Consider the following 25,063-nt stretch of genomic DNA (forward strand, 5'->3'; position numbering starts at 1 on the left):
CAGGTCACTGAGAGGACAGGGGATATCATCATCTTTTAGGCTGTGAGAAAGGTTGGTCCAAAAGGTAAGGAAGTGGATGCCAATGCTCTAGAACATAACAGTACAGGTTACATGACACCTCTGACATGATCTGGAGATACTGTGGGTAGAGCATGAACAGGTAGTAGCTCTGCCTCTCCTGCACTTTTACATTTCAGCACACCTACAGCTTCTTGCCTAAGAACTTCGTGCTCTCTTCTATCACAAACTTGATGTTTTTAGTCAGATAAGAAGAGAGAATATTCTTATTACTGTTTTTAAAAAGCATACGCACACAGACATACATGAGAGATGGTATCAACCTCAAAAACAGAACTAAATATTCACACAATTGCATCCTGAAAGTCTATGTGAAAAGATACACAGACTTCTCATAATTTTTTTTTTTCATACCATGATTCTCTAGTTCTATGGATTCTCCTGAAAAAGTGTCTTACAGATGGCACACATCTCTAATGTGTTCCTCTCCCCAAAACACTAAGCATCTGGCATGCCTACTGTTTAATTACACAACATGCTCGTGCAGGAGAAAATACTTCCAAGCATGGAATCTTATGCTCAAACTCTGATTAAATGCAGTAGCAGGAGTTGTTCACAGTCAAGGAAAAAGTTTTCAAACAGAAGCAAAAACACTATTAACACACAGCAAGTAGATCTTCAGTAAGTTTCTACATGTGCAAAAATAGCCATTTTAGAAATCTGAAGAGGCTGAGAGGATGCAAATTTTACAAGAAGCTGTATGACAATTCTGTTATATTGTTGATGAATATTGACACTACAACTAAAGCATTCATTTACTTTGGAAAACAACACAGTCTAGCTGCATCTCTGGAACTTCAGGTGAGTTAAACTATTACTGAGTTATTGAGTACAGAGTGCCATCTTGAGAACTGCATATTGAAGTAGTTAATCTCTAACTTTTGTACTCTAACAAAATGCCAGGAAGACTGACACCCCAAATTCTTTTATCACTGAATAGTGCACTCCCTCTGCTGGCACAGAACAGACCTGACACCTCAGCACAGCAGGTCTGTGCATGACACTTTTTCAGATGTACACCTGATGCAGTTTTGTTAACTTAAATGACTTCCTTAAAAGAAACTTTCCTTAAGAGAGAACTCATTAATAACTGACTTCTCTGATTAAATTTTGCAGGGGGACAACAAGACACCATGGGTTGTCCTTCTTGGTCAACTAGAAAATCTGTATTTGTCAGGCTCACAGTCATTTTCCAGGTGAAAAGCTTCTGAAGACTCACTGTCATAGCATTTCTTTCCAACAAGTAGTTCTGAGATGTCAAATAAAACACACACAGACATAAGAGCTTGCAGCAGTAAAGTGACATTACCAACTCCCATTCAGTTATGCAACAGCTGCATTTTCATAGTTTGTCTGTGTTTTTTAATAAAGTGAGAATCTCATTAAAGCACTGTTTTAAGAGGTGCTGTGCCTCTTCACATAGAAACCAGAGTTTAGACTACCCAAAAGAACTGTACTAGACCTAATCAGAAGAGCTGCAAAACAGTCAAATATCTTGAGCCATCTTTGAAACGTCTAATATTTTAGCTTTGAGACAGAAGGCTAACCCTCAGCTAACAGAGATACACTGTTATGCATAAGAAGGTTTAGCAGCAAATAGTCACAAGGAGTTTCCTCAGCACACACTGGTAATACACTAATAGCATCCCTGTGACGTGTTAGCAGCTATTTCCTCTGTCCTTTTTAAGCTTTGATATACTAGGATGAAAACCTCATTTTTGAATGAGCCTCATGTTAATCAACAAGAGAACAGCCATGTTTTAGCCTAAAATCATGCTGATTTCTTCTCAATAAAACCTTCAGCTTGAATATCAAAAAGTGGAGGTAACTTCTGAAGTAAAGTTAATGCATGCTTCTGTGAGTTTGGTTTTCCTTCTTGCTCATATATTTTGCAGAAAATGTTTAAGTGCTTTCTACTACAGTGCACAAAAACCTTAGGCAAGCAGAGATAAGGGTTGCCCACCCCAAGAAACACCGATTCAGGGGAAGAAGAACAAAGCATTTGCAAGAAGGACTAGAAGAACAACTGTCAAGAAGCATTCGATGCTGTTTTATGTACTTACCTTGCTCCTTTCAAATAGATAATCAGCATCTTTGCTACAAATTACATTTCACACAACAATCAACCTTCCGCTATGACAATCAGAGCCACTGTGTTTCTCCAAGACAAAAAGTGAAATTGGTCAAAGGTTACAGGTCAAAGTAATTCCCTCAGGCAACTGAATCTTGTTTTCTGGCTTTGAATTATCAAGAAGTGTTGGTAACTTACCTTACAAACAGACATGATGTTAACGTTAACCATTTTGTCAATTGTCTGCAAGAAAACAAAGTTTTGGAGTTTACTCATTTTAACGTATTTGAACAGTATTTATACATCCTCTGGGTTTAAGTGCCTGGATAAATTTTCTGCCTTTTCTCCTTGCCTACCTGTTTAAGTATCAAGAACGATGCTAGGCTTTCAAAGCAAAGTCTGTGAATTGCTCTTGGTCAGGTTTCATCTTTGATTAGGGACTTGCATTAATACAGAACCACAGAAGTGTATCACACTGACATTCTATTTCCTAACACTATTTGCAATACTTACGAACTTTACTAAATTCTTAACTTTACACATGTTTTGAAATTAACTATATTTTACTCTTCACTATTTTAGTGACTAAGTTTATTCAGCAGGTTAAAACCATGATTTTTTTGTTGTTGTTTTTGCTAAACATGAAGCTTATTTGAAGGTGAACCAAACACCAGATATATTTAGCAACACTTAAGCAGAAAACACAAAACCACAGTGGACCCAGTGAGCTACACAGGGGTTTCAGAAAGAAAATCATGCACCAGTGAAATTGTTCATAATCAGAGTTTTAGATGTATCCAGTACAACCAAGATTGTCCCTACATTATGAACTGTCTAAAATGGTCATATTATGTTTTGTAAGTGTTATGGACTGTGCAGCTTTCATCCATGAAATTGCTTCCTCCCCCCTTCAGTCACATAAGAAGTGCCCCGGCACAAGCTAAAGCAGCTCATAAATAACAGCCAGATGAGACCAGGGACAGGAGCAGAAGCAGCAGGGAAGTATGTAAAGAACACTACCAAAAAGTGAGACTGCCATCATCAGCATTGTGTTATGCTGCTCATGGAAATCTCCAAGCTTTTGAACACTTAATTCTAATCAGAAAACCTCATTATGTGGGTTCCTTAACCAAACCTAAATACTTCCGTAATATCTGCTAACCACAGTAGAACACTAGAAGGTACCACAAAAGCACTTACCTTCTCCAGCTCTGGAATATCAATAAAATATTCAGGATAAGCATAGGACATTCCCACATTGTTGACTGAAAGAAAAGTATGAATGAGATTACTTGGACGCCCACTGATTAATGGCAATTTTCAAGCAATTAAATGCTTAAAATTTTATGACATTTATGACATTCTAACTGCTTTGGCCAAGTTTCCTTCAGTGCAAGTACCCCGGCGGGAGGCGGGAGGACACGGACAGGCCATTTCCATGTGCAGCGTTAATTCCCCATCGCTCACAAGCGGGTCACCAAGGGGGTGTCTGCGGGAGCAGCAGCCCGGCGGGACCCGTAACTCACACACCCGAGCGCAGCGGCGGCCCGGCGGCTCCCCGCGGCGGGGCGGTGCGCGGCGCGGCCGGCAGGTGGCAGCAGAGGCCGGCGGCCGCGTCCCGCGCCCCCCGCCCCGCGCGGAGATTCCCCGCGGGAAACGCTTCTTCTCGCCGGCACCGCACACCTGCATCCAATTACTTGAACCGCCTAGATTGGGGGGTTTTTTCAATATTTTACGCTGGCACTGTTTTGTTCTCGGACGTGAAACCAATACCCATTCTCTAAATCTCTGCCCCAACAGGAGAAAACTTCTAATTCTGTTTGAAAACAGAGCTGCTCTGCAGCCTCGAACTCCACAGAGTACATTGATATGGAGACAAAAGCAGCAACCAAAAGGGATCTCCGCTTCCTAAGTATCTGTTGTTCATCTTACGCAAGTGAATCGCGTGACATGTGGTTGCTGTGGCAACATTTTGCATTTATATAGTCTCCTACACCCCAGAGAATCCCAAAGTGCTATGTATGCTCAGCAGCACTGTGCACCTCCAGGCAGGAGTCTGCACAGGGACAAGAAACGTCGTCAAAAGGCACTGATGCCTTTTTCAAAAAATAAAATAAAATAGCCCCTCCATCTGTGCCAAAAGCTATCGTTTTAAGACCCAGCTTGAAAGATAATTTAAGTATCAAGAGAGATGCAGGATGTGCAAGAAACAAGAGGAAGAGATTCTGGCAAAGTGTGCCAACTTCATTCGGAATTCCCTCAAGCTCTTTTAGTCCAGATCTTAGTGTTTAAATGGGAGTTCATTAGTCATGCTGTGTGTTTCAAATTTTTAACTTTTAGATAACCTTTAAAAATTGAGGTGAGGAATTGAGGGGAACGGAGAGTTGGCAAATTCCCAGCAGATATTTGCTATACTTAGAAAGAGTGAAAAGTTTTTAAAAGGAAACAGATCCAGTCTGGCTACTGACAGAGTGAACCAAATTTTTTTCTTCTTTTAATCCAAAAATAAACTATTTTTCGTTCCATCTCTCTGGGAAAGATTTTGGCTATGAATTGTGGCAGGGTTATGGGACTAACCTTGGTAATTCTGTCCAAATTTAGAATGCTTATATGATTCATGCTATGGAGACAGTCACACAGAATTCACACCCCTTACTGCAGAGTGGGTCCCACTTTCTGCAATCATCTCTTCTGCAAGTTTGTAACAGACCATTAAAAAAATCAGGTTTTGGGTTGTGCCACCATATTTTAACTAGAAAAAAATGGATAGCAACAGGGTAAGATACTGTCCAGTATAAACTCCTTTCAAGAATCAGAGCTATTTAAGAATGGCAAAAGGAAGATTTCCCAGCTCTACTTGTTTAACATATTGCTGTAGCTAGCACATGTTTGAAGTCACTGACAGACGCTGTTTTGAACACACAGCAAAACATTATGCAAACTCTTTTAGCCTTCCTACGTGGGTGAGAAGAAGCTTCCAAATAAGAAGTTTACAAGGATTTCAATCTGTAAGTACTTTAGTTAGACTCTGTGCAACTCCATAATTAGAAGCTCATTCTTGAGCAGTACGTGTGGAGACTCCTATGTCTCCAAGTATAAGGTTAAAAAAATAATCAGCACTGATCACTGGCAACTGTGCTGTGCTACCAATGCTTCTCATACCTACTGTTCCAGATGAGACCTGATAGAAGAAAATATGCTGGAACCTGAGAACTCAACCCTTATGGCTGTTCTCATTTAAATCCATGTTTTCCCTCACACTAACATGGAAAACACAGCTCCAAAGCTACATTCTGGATTCAAACAAATATTACAGAATTTAAAATATAAGACACTAAAGCATGAGATTAATTACCATAAAAGCATTAAAATACAATCCTACAGGAGTAGCCATCATCTGTGTGGAAAAATTACATTGGCAAATGGTTGCTATTAATACAGCTATATCTGGGGGAAAGAAAGTACCCACGCATCATGTAATCTGGTGATCTGGGGAACAAGATCTACTAAAACTGCAAGGGACTATTTAAAAAGAGGTGTTTGTAAGTCTACACTGACAACGGCTGCAAGAAAAAAAAAAAAGCAGAGGAACTCAGCTAGAGAATACATAACTCTAGAGCATTTAATTGCCATTTTTACCATGTTTTAGCCAAGGTGCTAAAGCAAATAAAAGCAAGAAGCAGGCTTTGTTTAAAGAACATGCTTTGTTTTCCTGTAATGAGCTTACACAAAATTTCACACACACACACTGCTTTGGTGCCCAGTTTGTGCAAGGCTACAAAAAGTCAGATTTTCATTATTTTGTAAATCACCATAACCTAATCACAGCCTAAGAAATAATAAAAACCCTTCCAGTGTGGATATGTACCTTGCACAGGTTTGCTGGTATTCTGAGGCATTTAAACGATCTACCATTCTGCAGCGATTGCTACGTGACAGGCAGCTCGCAAGCCTTACACTCCCTGAGTGGATTTTGACAGGACAGATTAGAATGTACATTAATTTTACTCTTCAAAGTTTCTTTGGAACTTATTTCCTTCAGAAACAAGAAATAAGGCATTCACAGCTGTGTCACAACTACTCTTTTCACAAAACACATCCTTGGCAGTTGAAGTTACTTCAATGGCTTTGAATTTTTATAGCAATTAAATACTGGATGCCATGACTTGTATGTACTCAAGTCTGCTAAAAGTAAGAGGGAGCATTCTGGGATTTACCCTTTAATGTTGTTTTTAATTGCATTTTTATATACACTATTTTCTTAAGCATTCTTCTCAAACATTGTACAAGATTCATCTATTAGCAACCAAGTTCATACAGTATATTATCATGTATATAACAAATTTGTTTGAAATACACCTAAAACACCCCACCAGTTGCAGCCCTAATTACTGCACTTCAGGTTAGGAAAACAAGTTTTGTAGTGATGAGCACTTTATCAGATGACAGGTACTAGTAGATGTCTGAGCCACATGATTTTTTCATGTGTTTAGCCATCACAGGTTCTCATCTCTATACTGACTAACCATAGGATATGGATATGCACAGACATGTGTTTCCAAGGGGAAAAAACACAGAAAACCAACAAGCAATTGCCTTTACCCTACTGTTTACAAAAGATTCAGGTAAACTGCTGGTTTGTTGATACTCTTCTTAGCTTGTGATAAAACACCTACATGAAATCACATCAATTCTACATTTGACAAAGTAACTGGAGGGATCACCTTGTCTTTTCAAGGACTCCCACACTACCTACACTCCTGTGATGTAGCAAACCATACTCACACATATTGTGCTCCTATCAGCAAAAGAAACCCAGCTAACCAACATGGCCAGAACAGGCTTAAGACTTTTGAAGCAGGAGACAGTTACTTGATGTTCCATTGTCATGACTGAATTTCAATAGCTCTGTAATTAAAAGTTCATGGTTCTCCCACAGGGCTGTACTCCTAAATTGAATATCTCCTAAGCTAAGTATGTGAAGCTTGCTTAGGATCTAGGACAGCATTAGGTCATAGAATCATAGAATAGTTTGGGTTGAAAGGGACATATAAAGGTCATTTAGTCCAATCCCCATGACATCTTCAGTGAGGTCAGGTTGCTCAGAGCCCCATCCAACCTGGCCTTGAATGTTCCCAGAAATGGGGCATCCTCCACCTCTCTGGGCAAACTGCTCCAATGTTTCAACATCTTTTCTTCTTTATACCTAATCTAAACCTACACTCTTTTAGCTTAAAGCCATTGCTCCTTGCAACATGCCTATTACACAAGCCCTTATTAAAAAGTGTCCCCATCTTTCTTACAAGCCTCCTTTAAGTACTGAACAACCACAACAAGGTCTCCCCAGAGAGACCTTCTCCAGGCTCAACACCCCCAAGTGTTCACGTCACAGTGTGTGCAGTCACAGGCCTCTAACAATCACAGAATAACACACTGAACATGTTCAATAACCATCATAAGTTCCTAGAAAGTACACACACGCAAGCACCGTCTCATGTAGTGTATCTACAGCAAGCTAGAAGATATCTCAAGCATGCAGCAACATAGCCCTAGTCAGACAAATAATAGCTTTTGTGAATTAGTTTCAATAAACTTCAGTATGAGAAGAAGTTAGTAGGCATGTCAAGACAAAACACCACAATGAAAGATTTAGAAAGATCAGAGACAAACCTAAAACACCAATCTCCAGGCCTTCCAATCCTGCTTTGATCCCATTATAAATATCTTCTCTGTCTCCAAAGTCTGCCACAATGATTTTTGTTTCCACTTTGTACTTCTCCCCTAGAAAAAAAATCAGTTTTGAAAAGTTTAATTTTGAAAATAGCTTACCATTCAGATATTAAGACTGTACCAGTTATTAGGTTTCACAAAACATTTTAAGTAGCTAGCATTACACATTTCCACCTCTGCAAAAGGAATCCTTGAATTTTAACGTTACCTGCACATAAGTTCATGACATTAAGCCACTTCTGATGAGAACACAAATTCTCAAATGATTCTGCACATTTTATTTGTAAGGGACAAGAAAGGTGGCAAGACAGCAAATTATACACTTCTGCATAGAACAGCAAAAATGGAGAAATCTGGAAGCACATGTACACAACAGTTTTCACATACAGCTTGACAAGAACTTTTTTTTTCAACTTAAGCCAAATGGCAAATTAATTGCTTCAGACCAAGCAAAACAATTCTGTATTGCCCTCCATTTTCATTCTTACTTCTGGTCTCATAAAACTTTTTGAATCTTTAGTTTTTTGAACATGTACCAAAAAGGGAATGTGTGGGTGAACAAGAAGAGCAGAACTTCAAATTTGATCATTCCAAAGCCCTTCTGATGTGCTGTCATCTCCAGCCTTACTAGAACAGGAAAAATACATGTAGGCAACTACATTTCGCAAAACAGAAGGAACGTAGTAAAAACACTTCACATAAAAAGCAACTCTGCTTTCATCAAGCTAAATTATATTGAATTAAAAGCAGTACAATGTCCTCTCAGACTTCAAAAGAACAGAACAGTAGCTTAATATTGCAGCATCTCTGCACTGCTGCACCCGACTCCCACCCTAGCATTCCTTAAGGGACCTGTATACAGACTGAGAAGGATTTTGCCCCCAGAGCCATTCATAAAAACCAGTGCCATGTTAAAGGAAAAGAATCATTCACAAAAAAGATTAGAAGCAGCCAGATTCCCATGATGCTCCTTCCCATTCAAGGGAAAGCCGTGACTCCCATGATCCTGCCATCCATTCATGCAGAATCATGAATCTACTGAACTCACTGGTTTGCTGGCTGTGTCCCCTCCCCCCCCCCACAATATCCCTAATGGCAGATGAAATTATTTCTGCTCCTTTTCCCATCCTCAACCTCTTCATCTCTCCTGAACAGCTGCATTGTTTAAAAATCCCCTGAGAGATGTTGCTATGTCAAATGACGACGTAAATAGCATTAAGCCCCTACTGCAGCAGCAGTCTTATGATCGCGTCAGAAGAAAATCAAGTTCAGCACTGGAGGGGGGGGCATAGAAATAGTCTATTTTTGAACACAGTTGTTCTAATGTTTAGCACACACATTTGGTTTTTTACAGGACACAGAATTAAGGGAAACATTAGAGGCTCATCTCATATGTGCAAATGGACTGGATGGGCAAAGCCTAAGTCACACACTTTGCACACGTGCCATTTTTAACTGTTTTGTGGGATCTGCAGCTGTTGTCACTGCCACTCAGATGCTTTGTGAAATGCAAGGTGCTTAAAGGACCCAAACACCATTCTCACAAACTAGCTCAATTGGTACTGTCCTTTTTATACTAAACACTCTTCATTAGGATTGTTACCAATCCATCTTCAAAGCTTCCTGAAATCACTACAGAGATACTGAAAAGACAAGGTAAAGACAAATCTGAGTACGATAAATAATACACACATTACTATACATAACACTATAAATAGAAAGCAAAAATAAAGTGTTCACACTACTATTTTTTAAGACCCTTCTTTGAGCCTTTAGAAAATTAGCAACAAGCCATTACACTTAGGGTAGATAAGCAATACTCCTATAAAAAGCTGCTGCACCCTTTGTGGGCAGAGTGCCCAGTACAATGTATAAAAACGTGAGAAGTAGAAGGCTGCCCACTAATATAGCCAGAGGACAAGGTCTTTGTGCAGTTGCTCATACAAACATGCAAGGTTGTCTTGCCCCAGCAGACACCTCCAGCTGACCAAACCTTCCCTCCCCATTTCACAATAGCTTTCAGATATCCTGTAACTTTTGCATACCCTCTGCTCTGTCCCAGAACCTGCAATAGCTGGGAGGATCCCCTACCTCAGAGAAAAGACTATGAGACACACCTGAAAAACCAAAGGACAATGCAAATAGCATTAAGTCACTTCTGTGCAAACTTGGTCTAGTAGTCAGAGCACGAGGTGCAGAGAAGAGCAGGTGTACTCTGCTCCACATGAAAAAAATGGAAAAGGGAATTTCCGTGATCTTAAGGATTAAGATGTTCTCAAACAGATGGGCTACAACAGAGAGTAGAGCACATTCCTATTTTATCTGCCAAAAAGACACTGAGATGTAGAGTCAGAGAAAGAAACAAATAGTCTGTCCTTATCCAGGGTATCTAGGAATGTCTAGGCTACTGCTGTCCAAGAGAAATCTGAAACTCCTTAATGGAGCTTTCAGCTTGAGGACCACGAGATACTTGAGAGCCACAAGGAGTGAAAGGAGGGTATAAGCCAGTTTTTGCAGCCAGAGCTAGAGGACCTGAAAGAGCTATTTACCTGCCAGCATGTCCAACATTCCTGATGGTATTTTGAAAAGTGGATCTGATGTTTTGTTTTTGGAACTGGTATTTCAAATGCTCCTTAGCAGGAGATTAAATATTACAGCACCATGTTGTCAATAGTTGTGCAGCAGTCAGTCATCACCTACCCATAGGATGGGAAAGGAAATTCAGTAGATTTCCTTCACAATTCTCAATTCTGACACACTAGTGCCCTAATAATCTCATTTACTAACAAATTCAGGTGAGACCAGTATTGACCCTACAAATAAGTTTTTTTAGCCTAAACATTCATATATCCAGCTAATTTACAGGGTCAGTATTACCTTAGCCAAGACATCTGATAATTTAGCAAGATACCAACTGTGGTCAACAGTATCTTGGTAAACCAATAAAAGCAGACATGATCCTCTGCAATCACAGCATCATTTAAGAAGCTGTTGACCATGAACAAATTTTCACAGCTGTGGAAAGGCTGAATGAACCAACACTCCCAATAGTGATAGAGCACGCTGGTATAAACACTGTACAAGACAAAAAGATGAAGTGAACTTTTGCAGAAGGTACTGGGATGTATTCTTCCCAAGATCCAGAGAGCAACCCAAGAACACAGACTCCAGAGGCAGAGGCACAGTGCAGTCTGATACAGTGGTCATACAAACAAAAGCAGTATATAAGATACCCACTGAAAGGGAAACATAACTGAAAAAATGCCTATATTTGCAGTGGTAAAAGAACTATTGACTCTCTGAGACATGTTCCCATTGTGCATTTCTGCACAATACAGGATGAGACAGTCTGGAAACAAATACACTATTTAACTACATTCTTCACACCATCAGAAGTACAAGCACTTTCACATACAAGCCCTTGAAGGACACACTACCTTCAGTATCCTCAGCAAAGGACTCCAAATAGTGTCTGAAACCTTGGCTAATGTGTTACTTATTCAAAATAAGCATAAAAAAACCTTACAACTATTCTGAGGAACAGCCAAAAGGACAACACTTGCCTGATTTCTCATCTAAGATTGTCAGTTACAACATCAGTACGTGAAGCAAAAGCTTAATTAATTCTAGAGGCTAAATATGTCCGACTCACAGGAAACGTATCCAGTCTTGCTATGCAAGGAAAACACTAATCTCAATAGGGTACACCTTGTCTAGTAAAAAGATTCATTTGCGAAATAACACCACATTACCTAGAACACCAGGAAAAAATGATCACACTGCAATTAAAAAAAAAAAGCAGAAAGCACTGTAGAAACTACAGTGAGCTATGCTCTAAATAATAACAAAAAACTGTAAAATGGTTAGGAGGCAAGCATTTTCAATTTTTTTTTAATTCGTTATTAAATATTTTTAAGTTTGCAAATAATTCAAATCAGCAGCCCTCCTAAACTGAAATCTTGGTTCTTGGCTAAGAAAATGCTAAGGAAGTTTTCAGACACAGATAAACTGGACTTGAAAGAAGGTATCCCAAGAGGAGCAAGCCTGTGTACTTCAATGCAACAGCATACAGACACCAGTTTGGTGGTTAGGAGAAGCAGCTCAGTTTACCCAAGAGAAGCAGTGTGAGGGTGTCTGCCACACAAAGTCTTGCTGGGACACAGGAAAATGACAAGAACTTAATCCCTAATTAAGTAACTGAACCATTAGTTCAGTTGAATTAGTTCCTGAACCACCTATTTCAAAGCAGTTTGCTGGAACAGCTTGAATTTGCACCAAGAACATTGAGGCAGATCCACTCAACTTTGCAACAGAGAGGTTCGAGATACAAGTCCCACACTGTAAACAGGTAATGGAGATGGCTCTTCCAAGATCAGGGAAAGAACATTAAGAACTCTTGCTAGAACTGAAACATTTCACCACTTTACATTCAAAGCCACATATAAATATTGTCATCACAGTGATATGGTATAACACAACTGCTTGCAGAAACAAAAATTCTCACTTGGTCTTTGGCTTCAGGACAGTTAGAGATTCTAAGCAGTAGAAAAATAGCTCTCCATTTTTCATCATACAGGAGAGGACAAATTTGTTTAGGTAAGGAGAATCAACTACATCCACAAATAAAGATGCCATCTTTCCAGTATCACTGGAAAGTGATAAAAACTCATCCTAATCCAGCACCCGGTCTCCAGAAACAGTTTGTACCCTTCAATAGAGGGTAAGAAGCTGAGAGATGAAAGCAAAACATTAAACCCCCATGCTTTTTAGTACTCTATGCAGGACAGAGATGAAGAACTTAAGACTATAGAGTGACTGCTGAGAGCTCTACAAAGTATTTGGTTGGTTTTAAGGGAGAGCCATTCATTTTGGGAATGTATCCAATTTGGGACTTTCCAGAGTTTGCAGAAAGAACTCACAGTGTCATGGATGGATGGAATCTGTTTTCCAGAAGTACCAAGTACTTCCAGACTGGTGGCAGCAGACTGTTATTACACAGTGATATATTCACCACATAGAAGCACATTAAAGTCAGCTGGGTATAACAAGAGCTATTTTTCCCTGAACATTTTGAAGGGTGCGAAACCCTAAAGCCAAATACTGATAACCTAAGAAATTGCTAAAAGGAAGCTCTGTTGCACCTGTTGCAAAGGAAGGCTATACTATTACTGCATAGCTTAAGATGCCTGCCTACAATTTAACAGTACTTGCTGTTTCCATAATTTTTTTTGAAAGCACATGCATATAAACACTTGGTCAAGGCCCTAGGAATAGGTTCCAATTCCTTTCATTCAAGTACACACGCAGGACTTTCAGGGAATTCCTTACATACTGCAATAGTTGCACATGAAATCTCATAGAAACACCTTCCTTAAAGAGGGTGAATATTTTTTAAAATCCAATCACATAAAACTGTAGAGCAGGTAAAACAATGACATACATTAATTTATTAATTTAAATGTTCTGTTAACTTTAAGTTTTAATATAAAGTCAGTTCCTCAGTTCTAAGCTTTCACATATGACTTCAGCTCTCCAAGCCAAAGTCTAAAAACTATTGAGCCATTGGGATGTGTAAGTTTTTAATGTGTATATACAGTACTGGTAAACAGAGGGAAAACACACTTTATTAATAGTTGCCTCCATTTGCTCTCCTCTAACTTCCATTACGTCAAAATACATTACGATTTCTAAGACACACTAACCAAGTCAGAAACACATTCTGAGCGACGCAGGATCAATCAATAAGGCCATTCACCCAAATATTATGCTCAGCATCGCAAGCTTTTCTAAATCAAGCTTCTTCTAATTACCAAGCTAACTAAAAACACAAAATCAAGCAGCCTGTGCCGAGCAGCTGCAGAGGCTGACAGCCGCCTGGCAGTGTTTGCAGAGGCCGCGGCGCTGCTCCCCACGCTCCCCTCGCCCCGTGCCGGGCGCGGGGGGCTCCCCGGAGCCGTGATCCCCCAACATCTCCCGGCACCGCAGCCCCAAAATCTCCGCTCCTGCTGGGGCTGCGCTGGGAGCGGCCAGGGCGCGATCCCCAGCAGGGAAGCACAACGCGAAGGGTGGGAAGGTTGCTATTGTGTACTAGGCAGCACCTCAAACTCCCCTTCTGTCTCTCCTCTTCCCCCAACACTATTTTCAACCCCCACACCAAGATATTTTTTTATATTCATTGATGTATTTGTTGTTACTAAGCAATTTTTAATTTACTTAATCACTTTAGGAAGGGCATATGGACTATTTCCTATACTTCCTGTAACATTTCCTTTCCCTTAATGCCATTATCACATATGACAATGCATACACCTGATATGTGGATATACGTAAACATGAATTTTGCATCATTTTTTGCAAAATGGACCCCAAATTCTTTGGCCATATACTTATTAGAACAGCAATTATTAAAAAAAACCCACCTTTTTTTCAGATTTAGGCTCAACAGAATGAATTTCAGAAAGACCAGAAAAAATACACTCTAAGAAGAATTTAGTGTCACTTATAGAGACTGAAAGGTGTTGTACAATAGATTAACAAAAAAAACCAAAAAAGCATCCTTACTCTCAAGTCAATTTCAAGACATTTAAGTCAGTCACTCTACTTGAATTAAAGCAAATTTCAAAAGGGAAACAAGTTTCTAGGGTAATTCAACATTATCTTTTATACCTCCAATTCAGCACCCACAGTAATACATTTGCTGTATCCAAAAGTAAGGCACTTAAAAACATAAGTTTTCAGGGTTCTCCAAGTTTTCAGGGTTCTCCAGTGGAAGTGGCACATGCCTAAGGAGTTACAGCAGGCATATTTTTAGCCAGTAGCTACACATACTTGGAAATTGTTTATTTCTCATATTCAAGGATTATTTTTTTTAAGAATTTGTTGCGCAGAACAAATCAACTGAGTTTCCCTTCTCTATGAAGAGCTACTAACTAGCATTTTTTAACTCACCACAACATATTCCTGAAAAAACATAGAAGCAATTATCAGCATTTCCTCAGTAAAGAAGTCTATCAGGGATTTTTACAGCTTTGACAGATAAAAAGGACTTGATGTAATGGAACTTAACCTGCTAAAAATGTGACATTAGACAAAAATACACATTCATAGAATAAAGTTGCAGAAGGAAGACAGCACTGTTTGCACCACACAGTCCTTTCTTGTGCCAAAGAGAGACTATTCCCTGCAGAGACACTTAAAAGGCCTAATTTTAAGTCTCTTGGCAATAGAGCTTCCACCAGTTGGCTTAAACTAGATTTTCAAAACAGACTTTCACCCAATCCAATGTGAAAACAATCCAATACTTATCTTTTCATGTGATGTTCAGCTTATTTTACACTGAAAGTGGTAAGCAATAGATTGCAGCTTACATGTTAACAAAAGGTGCTTAAAGGCCCAGAGGCTCTTGTTTTGGCATCCCTAAAGGCTTATGTTAGATGGGTTGTTAGCAGAGACAGGCATTACATTTCTGAGTATTACAGAAAATGCAGTGTATCCCACACACAATTACTTCCAGGCAGAGGCAGCAGTGAGGCTGTAAACATTCCCCAAACAATTCCTGGTTGTTCAAGTCTGGGTTTCAAAAGTACCAAGGAAGTTAGCTGCCCATTGATCCAATTAGCTAATAAGCAAAACTTTAAGACTCAAGAAACCATTCAGTCCCAGAGTTAGTCCTGATTGTACAGACACAATATAGAATATGTGAGGAGAGGAAGAGGCTACTTCTGCTGTGTTTACATTAAGACTAGGAAACACAAAATAACGAATTCACATTTAAATAATCTTCATACAGTCCTTTTCCTGGACTTTGTCAGATTACAAACTATTAATAAGTATTGCATAGGAACACACTGGCAGTGAGGTTCACAGCAAGCACCCTCTTTCTGGAAGAGGCTCACTCAGTCCTGCCAGGTGTGAAAAAGGACCATCTCCTAGAGCTTGCCAGCTCACCTACTGCTTTGTTGATCCACTAACACTGACCAATAAATTTCCTGGTTTCCATCCTTAAAACCACCTGTGATATGTGGCCTGTTACTCCATATGCTGACAGATGATCTGGAAGGATAGCACTAGTCATCTGCAGAACATTTTACTTGTGGCTTGTCCTACCAGACTGCTACTTCAAAACTCTCCTAAGAGGTGAAGTAGTTCTAGGACTGCATCCTGTAGTTTGCAAAACGCCTGTAAAGTGTTTCTCTCCAAGTATTCTGCTCAATTTCTTTAAATGAATCCAGACAAAATGTCACTGAAAAAATTCAAGAGAAGACAATAAAAGAGAGGCAGGGGTGCAGGGGGAATCCAGCCAAAAACACAGAAGCAAAATTCTTCTTAAAGAAGAAAAAAAAAATTAAAAATGAGCTCCCTTTCCAACTGCTCTCTCTTTTACATTAGGGTTCATCTACTTAATTCATTAACAAATTAATAAAAATTAATTCCGTTTGAATCCTCTGTCTGCTGTCTACACTGCCTGCCAACTCCTCCTTTAGTAAATGGCTCACACAAGGCAAACCAAGAGAACTTCCTTCACTTCATCCAAAGGAAACTTTCTTCAGAGATTAAATCTAAGAGCTCATTCAGAATCAAAGATCCTCACACTACAACCTTATTCGAAAGGTGACTTCAGTGCATCAAAACAAGTCTAAAATACTTGAAGCTATTTTGTCAAGTTCAAGAAATATACAGGGATTTCAAGTATGTCAACCTGAACCTGGGTCAGGTGATAGAAGGCTGCAAACACATTCATTTACCTTAAAATACATGACAAAAGGTCAGAATACCTGCCGGATTCACTTAGTCTTCAAGTTAAGCTCAGGCAAGCAGATCTTGTCATTTCTGTGCAAGAAAAGTAAAAAGATGTCCCCTTCCTCTCAGAACTTGTCTACATTTCAACCTCTTCTATTAAACACAAATATTCTTGCTTGCTTGCCAACTCTAAAATGTGAGGAGGACTTACAGGGGTGCAGCAGGAGGAAATCTGAGTGCCAGGGCAGAGATGAAGGAGCCGAGTGCTCCAAGGGAGGTGCAGGTGAGCATCTGCAGGGGTCACATTTGTCATGGGGCCATGGCCCATTTGCTGCTGTGGGTCATGGTAAGGGACAGGGCTCAAGCACAGGGGTCAGCATCAGGTCTCTTCAGGATGCTGCCTACAAACTGGTTACCAAGAAAGCAGAAGAAAACTGTAAAACCCACCTGCCTAGGAAATGGGGAAGAAACATTTCTGGCTTTGGCACCACATCCCATTTTTGTACTCAAAAACCATGCCAGAGTAGTAAGAACACAGCAGATCCTGCGTATAAGCATGACAGCTATCACTTTACAATATCCAAAATCTTAGGGTTAGAGAGTAGTTCAAGATGAAACTACCATGAACAAGCAACTTAGATAGACTACACACTGGGCTGAGGAAATGTATTGGAAAGAAATAGCTACACAGATTTTAATTGCAAAAAAATCTTTATTTCCTTATAGAAAAAAATGAATTTTCTTATAGACATGTAGCAGAATCCAAGTTTTGGACATTAGTTCCCAAACAGTATGAAAGATTTACAGTGTATTCCAATTAAATGTTAATTTTTGAGAATACGTTGGAAAAACAATTTATTTCTCCCAATTCAAACAATTTAATTTTATCACCTGGTTGTATGTAACCCTAAACCACCCACTTTAAAGCAGTAAATAGGAATTTCCTTCCATTACATAGTAACTGATGAGAAACTCAAAATCTGCCAGTTGCTTTTATATGCACTCACCTACAAGTAAGTAGCTACTTACACTTGTAAATAGAAACACCAACAAGCAGTAAGAGTTTTTTCCTGGCTCTTGCAGCTCATGCTCAACTTCATGAAGTGTCCTGTGAAGGTACCAGCTAACAATGGACACCAATACCAAATTCTCTTGACAATTTCCCTATAGACAAACTGAAGTTTTTTCCTTGCTTATCTGGTCTGCACTACATTCTTCATATTGCAGCCCTAGGTAATGAGTTTATACAACAAAGTAGTTCTCAATTCTGCTCAGAACAAACTTATCCAGTGCAGTCACTGAAGCTCTTCTGCCTGCAAATCCATGGTTCAAGAACCAACTGCTGGCACAGAGCACCTGAGATGTCTTGGACTATCTTCATTATTAGATACAGAAAATCAAGGAACAGACTCATTATGTGGCACTCAAACAACTGTCTCCATTCACAGAGAAATTTTCTTCCTGATCCTCCCTGAATGTTTGAAAGTGTTTAACAATGCAATGCAAAAGACACTTCAAAAAAGTGGTGGAACAGTGAAACAGCATGAACTAAACTAGACAAGCATTTTTTACAGTGACCTTAATAGTCTGTGCTTGTGCATGACAACTTGATTAAAAGATCAAATATACTTCCATAAAACTTATATAATTCCTCATAAAGGTTGTCCCTGATGACTGAAGAGGAAATTCTAAATTTTTTCTTCAGTCAGTGGCCGATACTCTATTTCTTACGGAACAAACCGTAGAATGTCTCTTTTATGGCAAATCCTACAACACTTAAGTACTCTGAAAAAAAAAGCTTTAAAACATGCTTGAAAACACATTGAAAAGTCTTATAAAATCTTCAACAACTTATAATTAACCCACTAATTTTTGCTGCTCAAACTGAGCTGCACATACAGAACATCTGGTGTTCCTGTAACATCAGTTCAGCCACTTTAATGTGCATATGCACATAAAAAAAATCAGCTCCAGGTCAGCTGGCATTTAACATGCAGAAAGACATATGAGTATTTCCCTTATGATGGTGGTTATACAACTTGTATTTTGTAAATAGATGTCACTCCTAGTAGAAGTCTCCCCTATGAGCAGACGAGTCTTCTGAAATAGAATGAACACACCTGAGCCTTGAAACCCATGTCATTATTTGTGGCAGAGTGCATCTATCCATTCAATAGGATAAGCATGAGACTGATTAATGAAAAAGAGGAGGAAACTGAAAAATGCACCGAATCACACAACTCAAAGAACTGGAATTAGTTAAACAGCTATTCTTCCTTTAAGTGATTAACAGTCATTACTCAAGAGGAGCAATCTCGTGCCACTTTGAAGAACAATGGACCACCATAAAGAAGTAAAAGTTACCTTAGAAGCCTGCAAGGGAACCATTTAAGTAATTACAGACTTAGCATTAAAAAAGTCACCCACCTTATATATGACAACATCTGAGCAGACTGCAGATACCACATAAGACTGAATACAAGACAATTCTGTCCAGCTAAAACCTAGCAGGATCTGAAAGTGCAACACAGGCTTGCTTGATCATGCAGACTATCCTAATCCTTCAGTATATGCCACGATGAACAACGTATACTTTTCAGTAGCTCAGTGTTGTCAAAAGAAGTGTTCTGAAAATCCAGCATGAGTCATCTCATTTCAGAATGGTTTAGGAAAGGAAGCAGGAAAATGTTTGGGTGAGGCCTAGCAATAATTATGTATTACAGGCTGCTTCACGTAGGGAAACGAACCTATTTTTTTAATCTGAAAACCTCCCCCAGCAGCTATCACGTAAGTGCTGAAGCTCAAAGCAGATTTATCTGTCTTGTCAGCATCATGCTTAATTCCCAGGGAGAAAGAGATAACTAGACTGTTACAGAAATGGTTAGGACCACTTTCAAGAAGCTTGTCACTTCATGCATAGGTGTTTGATTCCAGAACAAGATTATTTGTAGAAACTTCTTTCAGTTATAGTTTGACTTAGCAAAACAACTTTATGTAACGTTGCTAGAAACGTGACTGCACATGCCCACACAAATGCAGCAAACTAACATCCAGCTACTGCAGTGAACCACCAAAAAACACCACATTGGTGTAGCTTCTTTATGTACTGGCAGCAAGCATCAGCAGTTAAGACAAGTTGTCTGAGCAGTGACATCTACTCTGCTGCATTTACACTGTCACTGGATTGATCACAGTGTCTCAGGTTGGTTCACACACTGCAGTGGCAGCCTTAAATGAAGGGTACTAATGAACAATGTCAATTATTTCCCAATCAGTGGAAGACAGAACTTGATGACAGCTTTGCTCTGAGAAGGAATGCTCTTTACAACTTAAACATATACACAGAATAATTTTTGGTCTAGAAAACAGTTTGATATCAATAGAACCATGTGCCCTGACTTTTATAGACTTAGTACAACAGCTACAGTTTAGTAAGTTGAATTCCTGGAGTTTTTCAGTCATCCTTACTTTCACTCAGCAGTCCCTTACAACTTAGTACAGGACAGTGTGTTGACTCTTGACTTAGGGGATTATGCTTTACAGTAAAACAGTGCCACTAACAAATTCACAGATAATTTTAGTAAACTTAAGCCAAAATTATAAATTTATGACCTTGGAAAGAGAATAGTTCTTACCATTATTTGCATTATGTACACAAACCATTTTAGAAAGCCTAAGCAAGACAAGGGAGGATAGTACAGAAGCATCATATTAAAGGTTTCTTTGCCCAACATCATTATGCTGAGAAATCTGCTCTACAGTATGCAGCTTCTACTCCTGCTTATCAAAACCTTTTCACATGGTTACATTTCTCACTTTATCTTGACATACTCTGCACAAACTAATAATCTTTTGTGAAATATGCCTTAATAAAAGAGATATAGATTAGAAGAGGAATTCTTGTGGGTTAGATTATACTTTGCTCTGATTGGAAAATCATTTGTCAACATGAGACTTGAGGAAGCTTTTTCCTAACTGATCCTGTAGAAATACCCATTTGTGATTGAAGCACTAAAGTTGGCCCCTTATTTTTCCATTACAGCCATTTACTACACACTTACTGATGAAACAATCCCTAATACAAGTTTTTAAACACATTAACTCATTCCATATATTCTTATGACTATGAACACCCATCACCTCAAAAGAGCTTACAGGTCTCTGATCTAATCTTTGAGTAGTTTAGTCAAACAAAACAAAAAAGAGGGAGACGGGGCAAGCTACCCACAATAAATCTGTATACTTGGTAAGACAACAAATAAGGAAAATGCTTTCAGCAACTTCTAGCTGCAAAGAAATCACCCTTATCACTGGAGCCCATGAAATCAAACTTGCTTCACACTGAGGGAATATTCAGATGGAGAAATGACTGAATGTTTCTTGCCTTATTATGATTTTAGACAACTACTACTATGTGAATAGGTGGTATTTCAGTCTGGCCTGGTAAGCTGTTTTTATGGAAGACTAACAGTTTTAGGAGTACTTACTCCAGAATTAAGCCCTATTGTTCTCAGAAGTTAAATATGAACAGCTGTAAAATTGAACTGCAAGGCCTTTACCACTTATATCTGTAACATTTGCACAGTGCACAAGAGCAAACTCTTTTCAAAATCAGAGCTGCATATATTAGCATGTATGAAACTCATGTGCAATTGCATTTATTTATAAGCATGCCAATGAAGTTTAGGGAAGAAGTTTTAACTCACTTATTTCAGTAGAAACCTGGTCCAGTTTTTCTTTTGACCTACTGATTAGAACCACCTTCATTCCACGTCTTGCTAACTGCAAGAAAACAAAACAGGAGACATTAGAATTAGTTATAAATCACTTCCAAGTAAGTATCCTATCAAAGGAATTGCAAAATTCATCAAACATCACAACAATATATGACCAGCAAGTCTGAAAAAAATACAATTTTAAATAGAGTCACGAAAGGGAAAACCAGGATAAATACTTCCATATTATTTCTTACTTAATTCCCTTCACACCACACCATCTTCTCAGTCATCTAATATAGATAGGCACATTTATAACATAGAAAACAAACAGTGGGTATTTTACAGAACTTTTACACTACCTCTGCATGTCAGAGCAAAAATATTATTAGCCATAATGAAGTTTAACATGCCAAGTTAAGATATCCATGGTCACTTGAACGCCTGTGTTGCAACTCAATACTTCCTCCCTTTAGTAAGGCTACACTCTTACTTTGAACTACTCACAGGTATTAAGGTTAATCTGCTTCTGAAATTCTTTTAGGGAAGCTATCTGTGAAAATTGAGAGGGGGCCAGAGCATACCCTGATCATTGAATCAGACCTACCATTGCAAGTTTAAAATGAGATCTAACATCTCAATTGAAAAGTGTCTGCAGGAAGACAGTTACATAAGTGAATTACTCTGAAATGATAATTATGTTTGTGACTACTGTAAGTTGCAACAATGTATCTACCCACAGTTTAAAGTGACTCTGCCTTTCAGACACTTAAGACCTACACAAAAAAAAACATACATGTTGTCACTGCTCCAGTAAAACTCCTTCACTGCTTTCAGAAGCTGATGAGAATGGGACTTCAATGGAATTTTTAAAAACCACAACAAAAAAAAAAAAATCCCAACCAACAAAACACACAGACCTCAAACCTCAAAACACTACAGCACAGTACAGCAACAACCTGAAGCGCCTTAAAGCTATCTACTTTCCTAGCAGGAGCATGCAAAGCAGTAGTGATTCTGTTGGACAGAGGTATGGCAGAGCTCATCAGTTAACTCTGTACTTTACTTCCATGTGTGATCTCTAAGCAGTAGAAATCTCACACTAGATCTCATGAGCATAGTGTGAGGTGTGGTGAAACCAAAGACACCATAGGAATCACTAGGAAACAGCTGCCAGGTTCAGGCTTACAGGCAACTTAAGCCTTCTGCTCAAGGAAATGATGTGGTGTTACAAGAATTAGTGTCTAAAAGGGATGATCACATCATCCAGCCAACTGCAGATAAGCACCTGGCTCACTGGAACACACTTTACATGAAGCCCACAGTAGTCTTGGAAGGCACCAGGAAGAAGGGAATAGCACTCTTATTCCACCTGATCAAGGCACTGAAGACCTTGATTACCTAACCTGCTAGGACAGTTTGACAGCAATCTACTCAGAATCCAAACTAATAATGTTGTCCCATGAGGCAAAAAGCTCCAGAGATCTTCCTCATGGATGCAAAGCTCCAGACTGCTGACAGGAGAGTTTGCTCACTTTCAGCAGCCATGACCCTTGGGCTCTCAGACTGCTTCAGTAGGTACCTGGGCTTAATGGGAAAGTATTCATCTGTACTCAAAAGCCAAGGAAGTAAAGTGATGCCAATACATTCAGTCAGTGGAACTTCATCACATTTCGAAAGTTTCCACCACAAGGGTGAGCTTGAGAGAAACCTCTGCTAAATTCACACCAAAGGGATGCACTCTAAGTACATCTGAAATTGGAAACTCTTTTGCAAGTGGAGTTCTAAGTGAAGAGCACATAAAACAGCCAACAAAAGACCCAGTAACTAGGAACAAATACCACTAAGAGAAGTAATCAAACTTGAAGATACAGTATTGAGAACAAGTTCAATTAAGGTGCTTGATGAGCACTCTGCCCTCACTGGTAGAAACATAATTGGCTGAAAGGAACCACAATGATCCAAAGGGAGATAATGATCCCCAAGATCCCAGTTTTTATATACATTTTTATATAGGAATCCAGCAAGACCCATGTGCTTTGTAGATAACCTGTTATTATACTTGTCCCAATATCCTTAGGGTCCTGAAACAGCTGAATGACAAGACCTTAAAACTTAGCATAAAAACACACCCAGAGCAGCATAAGTTAGGAATCTAACTTATCAGCCTAAGGACTGATGCAAGCAAGGGTCACCATTCTAATGGAGCTGATGAATGGAGGTGTTTGATTTCCTTAAATGCCGTGTTAGTGACAACCACATTTTCCACTTTGGTAGCAAAACACAGCTGCTGTATAAACCCTTTCTCTCCAGGATGGAAAACAATGCCATCAACAGCCAACCAAAGCAAGGTTAAAGCTCTTGTTAGAGTAGACACAGCAAGAGATTCTAAAAATCATAAACTAAACAGATGTGCATAGTAAAGTACCGCAGAGTATGCAACGCAACCTCTAGTTTATCACCAGCACACAAATATGGCTAAGGCTGAATTTATACTGATGATTTTCAAAAACAAATGAAAGATAATGATAGAGGGGCAATGAATACTGACTCCTGACCATATCCTCAAAATATGAAACCTTTCACAAAAGGCTGATCTAGCAATGATAAGGATATCAGTGCTGGGCTAAGATTAAAGGTCTTAATACTGCAAGAGTGAAAATGTAAAAACAGTTATTTGCTTGGAAAAGGAAAATAATCTACAGAGTGGAGTATAACCCAAGATTTCACACACTCATAAAGCTCTTCCCTCACTTTCCAGTGAGGCCATATCAAACTTGCAAAAAGGCACTTCTCAACATACAGTTGCAATTCACACAAATTCCTCCAAGGAAAAGGAAGTTGTCTGCATGACTATAATCACAGCCATCAAGGCCCAAGCAGCCATATGCCAGTGGAATTTACAGTAGCCAGAAGGGAATTTTGAGTAGAAAATCAAGCCTTTTCTGGCAGACTTCTGTAGATATCTCTAGCGTTAAAGATTAAGATGTTTTCAGGTATTCCACATTTTACCCTAAATCCACACTTGACTTTATCAAGTATTCTTCATCCACCTAAACTGTCAAAGGATGGATTTATGTTTTATTCTAAATAAATGCTTAAGTAACAATAATAAATACAACTCATGAACAGTATGTTTTATTCCATAGCCCAAGAATGAGTACCTGTACATTTGCTCTGTGCTTACAGCAACCACTGCAAAGTAGAAATTAATTTGGGGGCTAGGGGTGCAGGTAGCAGGGCAAGGCACATCAGGATGACAGGAAATCCAAAGGATAAGGACCGCCCAAGAAGTGGAATGCTATTTTCCCAGTGGGCTTTGCAAAAACAAAAACAAACAAACAAAAAACCCACAAAACAAAATAAAAAACCAACAAAAACACAAACAAACAAACCCCAAAAAAAAATCAAGGAAAAGGGAATCTCTTACAGGTGATCTCACGCAAAATCATGCTGGTGTTTCAGAGAACACAAAAATGAGCACAGACAGGCTCACTCTGATAGTAATGCTGAGTTTAAAGTTATTTTTGCCATAAATTGTTGTAGCCAGCACTATTTGTCATTATGTTCTCTGGGTTTATAGGCTAAATTACCTATACTAACAGGCACTTTCTGTCTTAAGCAATACATTCCAGTATATGAAATATATTTGGAGCCCACATATCCATCAAGAGCAAAAGTACAGTAAAAGAGATAAAGGTAAAACCCAGCTTCAGAGACTTCATGAACT

General features: G+C 39.1%; 1 protein-coding gene across 1 annotated transcript in view; it reads right to left on the minus strand.

Moving 5' to 3' along the window:
* Window positions 1-25,063, minus strand: part of HSD17B12 (hydroxysteroid 17-beta dehydrogenase 12) — an 81,286-nt gene that overhangs the window by 24,678 nt on the left and 31,545 nt on the right. Inside the window, 4 exon segments of the mRNA XM_021533222.2 lie at window positions 2,348-2,392; window positions 3,350-3,414; window positions 7,820-7,930; window positions 21,325-21,400. Coding sequence (XP_021388897.2) covers window positions 2,348-2,392; window positions 3,350-3,414; window positions 7,820-7,930; window positions 21,325-21,400 — 297 coding nt within the window.

This window comes from Lonchura striata, chromosome 6 (genome assembly GCF_046129695.1).
Source record: "Lonchura striata isolate bLonStr1 chromosome 6, bLonStr1.mat, whole genome shotgun sequence".
Lineage (NCBI taxonomy): Eukaryota > Metazoa > Chordata > Aves > Passeriformes > Estrildidae > Lonchura > Lonchura striata.